Source organism: Trachymyrmex cornetzi, unplaced genomic scaffold (assembly GCF_001594075.2).
Source record: "Trachymyrmex cornetzi isolate Tcor2-1 unplaced genomic scaffold, Tcor1.1 scaffold23, whole genome shotgun sequence".
NCBI lineage: Eukaryota > Metazoa > Arthropoda > Insecta > Hymenoptera > Formicidae > Trachymyrmex > Trachymyrmex cornetzi.
Genome location: NW_017296956.1, coordinates 3767821 through 3771183, shown reverse-complemented (window position 1 = coordinate 3771183; position 3363 = coordinate 3767821). Strand labels below are relative to the sequence as shown.

The 3363-nt window shown below is 32.5% G+C and overlaps 1 protein-coding gene across 1 annotated transcript; it reads right to left on the bottom strand.

Moving 5' to 3' along the window:
- Window positions 1-892: 892 nt before the first annotated feature.
- ND-B16.6 (NADH dehydrogenase (ubiquinone) B16.6 subunit) lies at window positions 893-2283 on the bottom strand. The gene is made up of 3 exons (XM_018506791.1): window positions 1965-2283; window positions 1699-1849; window positions 893-1246 (listed from the first exon to the last, which is right to left on the bottom strand). The coding sequence occupies exons 1-3, from the start codon at window positions 2065-2067 to the stop codon at window positions 1039-1041; spliced, it is 462 nt and encodes a 153-aa protein (XP_018362293.1). The 5' UTR covers window positions 2068-2283; the 3' UTR covers window positions 893-1038.
- Window positions 2284-3363: the final 1080 nt, after the last annotated feature.

Genomic DNA, 3363 nt, shown 5'->3' with positions numbered 1-3363 from the left:
GAGCCGATCGCCACTAGCTTATTGGCCGGAGAGACCCTCGCTCGCGAGAGAGGAATTTGAATGACCCTCGATCGATTTAGCGTGAATTGGGGTGTTTGTTTTATCATCGCGCCTCACCGCGCCGCGCCGCGCCGCGTCGTTTGTTAGGTTGCGTTTCTATCGAGTCATAAATTGGGGAAGACTGTTTTACGTCTTTTATGTCTGTATATTAAGTGATTATGTAAGAGGGATTTAATTAACGATGAAAGTTAAGAAAATATAATCAATTATTCGATATTAAATTAACATAATATAAATATAAAGTAATAAAATGGTAAATTTATGTTAGAAATTATTTGAATAAGAGTTATTTTAATTGAAATTAATTATATATTACTTTATATATATAGAAAAAAATTCTAAACATAAAATAAAGTAATTAAAATGAAACACATTATAAAATAATTTAGTGTCATAAAAATAATTAGAATATATAAATTTACCTATATAATAAAATGTATTTATTAATAGTAAAATAGTCTTGACAAGAATAAAAAATATATTCTATACTATAAAGTCAATGAAGTATAAACTTCATCAAATAATAAATATAATAACAAACGATTTAATCAATTTGCAGAAAGCTCAACAGAAACTTGAACTTTACACTTCTTTGATAAAGACAAACATATTCTTATAAATAAAAAACTTGCTTTTAAAAATAAAAATATGTGAATTAGAGACGTTTGTTATTTTATATAGTAAAATGTTCTATTTGGTGTTTATTATACATTTTAAAAAAAGAGATTTAAATACCAGATTATTAAACATATTAATTTGTTCTTAATAAGTGAAGTCTGTCATAACGAAATGTGAAAATGAGGGAAATGAAAGAATACTGGTGAACAGAAATATTACGACTTTATTGTAACCTATAATTTCAAAATATTATTCATAATTATGACTTGCAATAATTATACTCATTATTAACACTACTTTCCGATTTTGTCGCATTACCAGATCCACAACTGATCAGAATCTGAATGCCAAACTAATATTTTACGTCCAGATATGACGCTCAACTCGTTCGCAATATGTTTCTGGATCAGAATGTGCAAAATGTTCAAAGAAAATTGGATCTCTATACTGGTTTGGATCGTCCAAAAAGAATATCGGCTCCCCATAATATGTTCCCACTTCCCATCCTTCGACATTTTTCATCAATTCTGCCTCGATGTCGCGATTACGTCTCATTTGTTTCAAGACACTAGAAAAAAAAAAGGAAAATGATTAAACTGACTCCATTACATTATGCTATACATTTAAATATTTTAAATAAAGTAGCTTTTTTAATACATACATACAATTCCAATACAAGTGATCAAATTCATAATTGTGGTGAATGGACATTCAAGTGTATTGGATTAGTACACATTAATGGTTGCCTTATATAAAATATCTAAATGTAGTAACATTTACTTAACTTTGACGATAAAATAATACATATATATTCAATTAAATAACGTGACAATATAATTATTAAGTAATTAATTGTTTAATAGATTGACATATCTTTACATTTCATGTTGCTAATTTCAGCAGCTTTTAATATGCACTAATTTGACATAGAGTGCAAATGACCAAATTCGCTATTAATTAAGCCTCCAATTGTACTAGCTTATAAATACTATATTTTAAATGAAAAATATACATCCTTACGCTCTATCTCGTTCCGCTATCAATGCTGGAAATATAGCCCAGCGTGCACTTCTCATCTCAATCTGTTGACGTCTAACTTGTTTGAAACTTAGATAGTAGCCATATATTCCGCCGAACGTGCTGGCTAGGAAAAGCGCAATTGTGCTTCTAGCTATAAAATTTTATTACAACATTATTACATAACCTGCCAATAAGGCAATCTTTGCATTAATCAGCCAATAAAATTGTTAATCAGCTAATAAAGTTGGTTACAGAAATATCTTTACCGCCGAGAATGCTGCGTAATTTTATCCTTTCCGTTTGTATGGGAGCATAGCCTCCTTTTGGTGGAAGATCCTGTGCTCTTTTACCGTCTACTGTTGCATTCATCTTGTTCGTTTTCTTCTCAGCGACGATGTTTGAACTAGAACATCACTCAACGTGTGCCAAGGGCTTCGAAAACATTTGTTCGTCCGTAATCTGCCTTATTATGCTGATTACAGCAGATTATCTACCAACACCTGCCAATACCGAGCAGATCGACAATCGACACTACTGACTAATTGACTATCGCAAATTACCAAGTAGTCCGAGTACCGATTATCGAATAGCAGTCCTGTAAGGGTATATTCATACAACGGCCCGTATTCAGAACGCGCTTTTATCGATAAAAGCGCACTTTTATCTCTAAAATTCTATAATATACGTGACGTAAAGTATAGTATGTAGCGTGCTAACATTGTTGTAAGCGCGTTCTGAATACGGGCCAACTTGTATAGCCGCATAAATATATGCGTAACAAAAATTATCCAATCAAATTTTACGTGCTTCTTTATAAAAGAAATAAGGGGATCGATTCTGTATCTTGAAAAGTGAGTGAATTTATTAGAATACTGATAATTTAATTGGTCAATACCTAGTAAATTTGCTCACTTTTGTAATTTTCACCTTGATTGAAGATACAGAATCGACCCCAAGGGCTTCACACATAAAATGCATAATAGAGCATAAGCATAACATAAAGGCCGCAGCACAGACTCTTGCATAGCGCATAACGCATAGTGCATATGCGAATCAACAAATCAGAATCTTTCCTTTCCTCCCATTCCATGGAAAAGAAGAATTTTGATTGGTTGATTCCCTTATGCACTATGCATAACGCATAACACATAATGCATAAGAAAATGAACCAATCAAAGTCTTTTATTTCCTTCTTTTCCATGAAATAAAGGACACTGATTAGTGATTTTTTTATGCCTCATGTTTTATGCGTTATGCAAGAATCTGTGCTCCCCGCTTAATACTCTACAAATGTAAAGGTCCGTCTACAATACACGGAGTAAGAAGTAAGAGTAAGAAATTGACCAATCACAGTCATTTATTCTTCTCACATTCGACTGTGATTGGTCAATTTCTTACTCTTACTTCTTACTCCGTGTATTGTAGACGGGCCTTCATAGGTTGAAATCTTAATATCTAATTCTTCTATTGTGCGTAGGCCCTAAGACGTATAGGATAATGTGAGATAGAATGTATAAGATAAAATGAAATAGAAATATGTCACTAGTACTATAAATGGCTGCCAAGTCACACAATTGGTTAGATTGCAACAGCAAATCAGAATGCATAACACCGGTTGCGCCTCTCTGAAGGCCCGTCTACAATACACGGAGTAAAAAGTAAGAG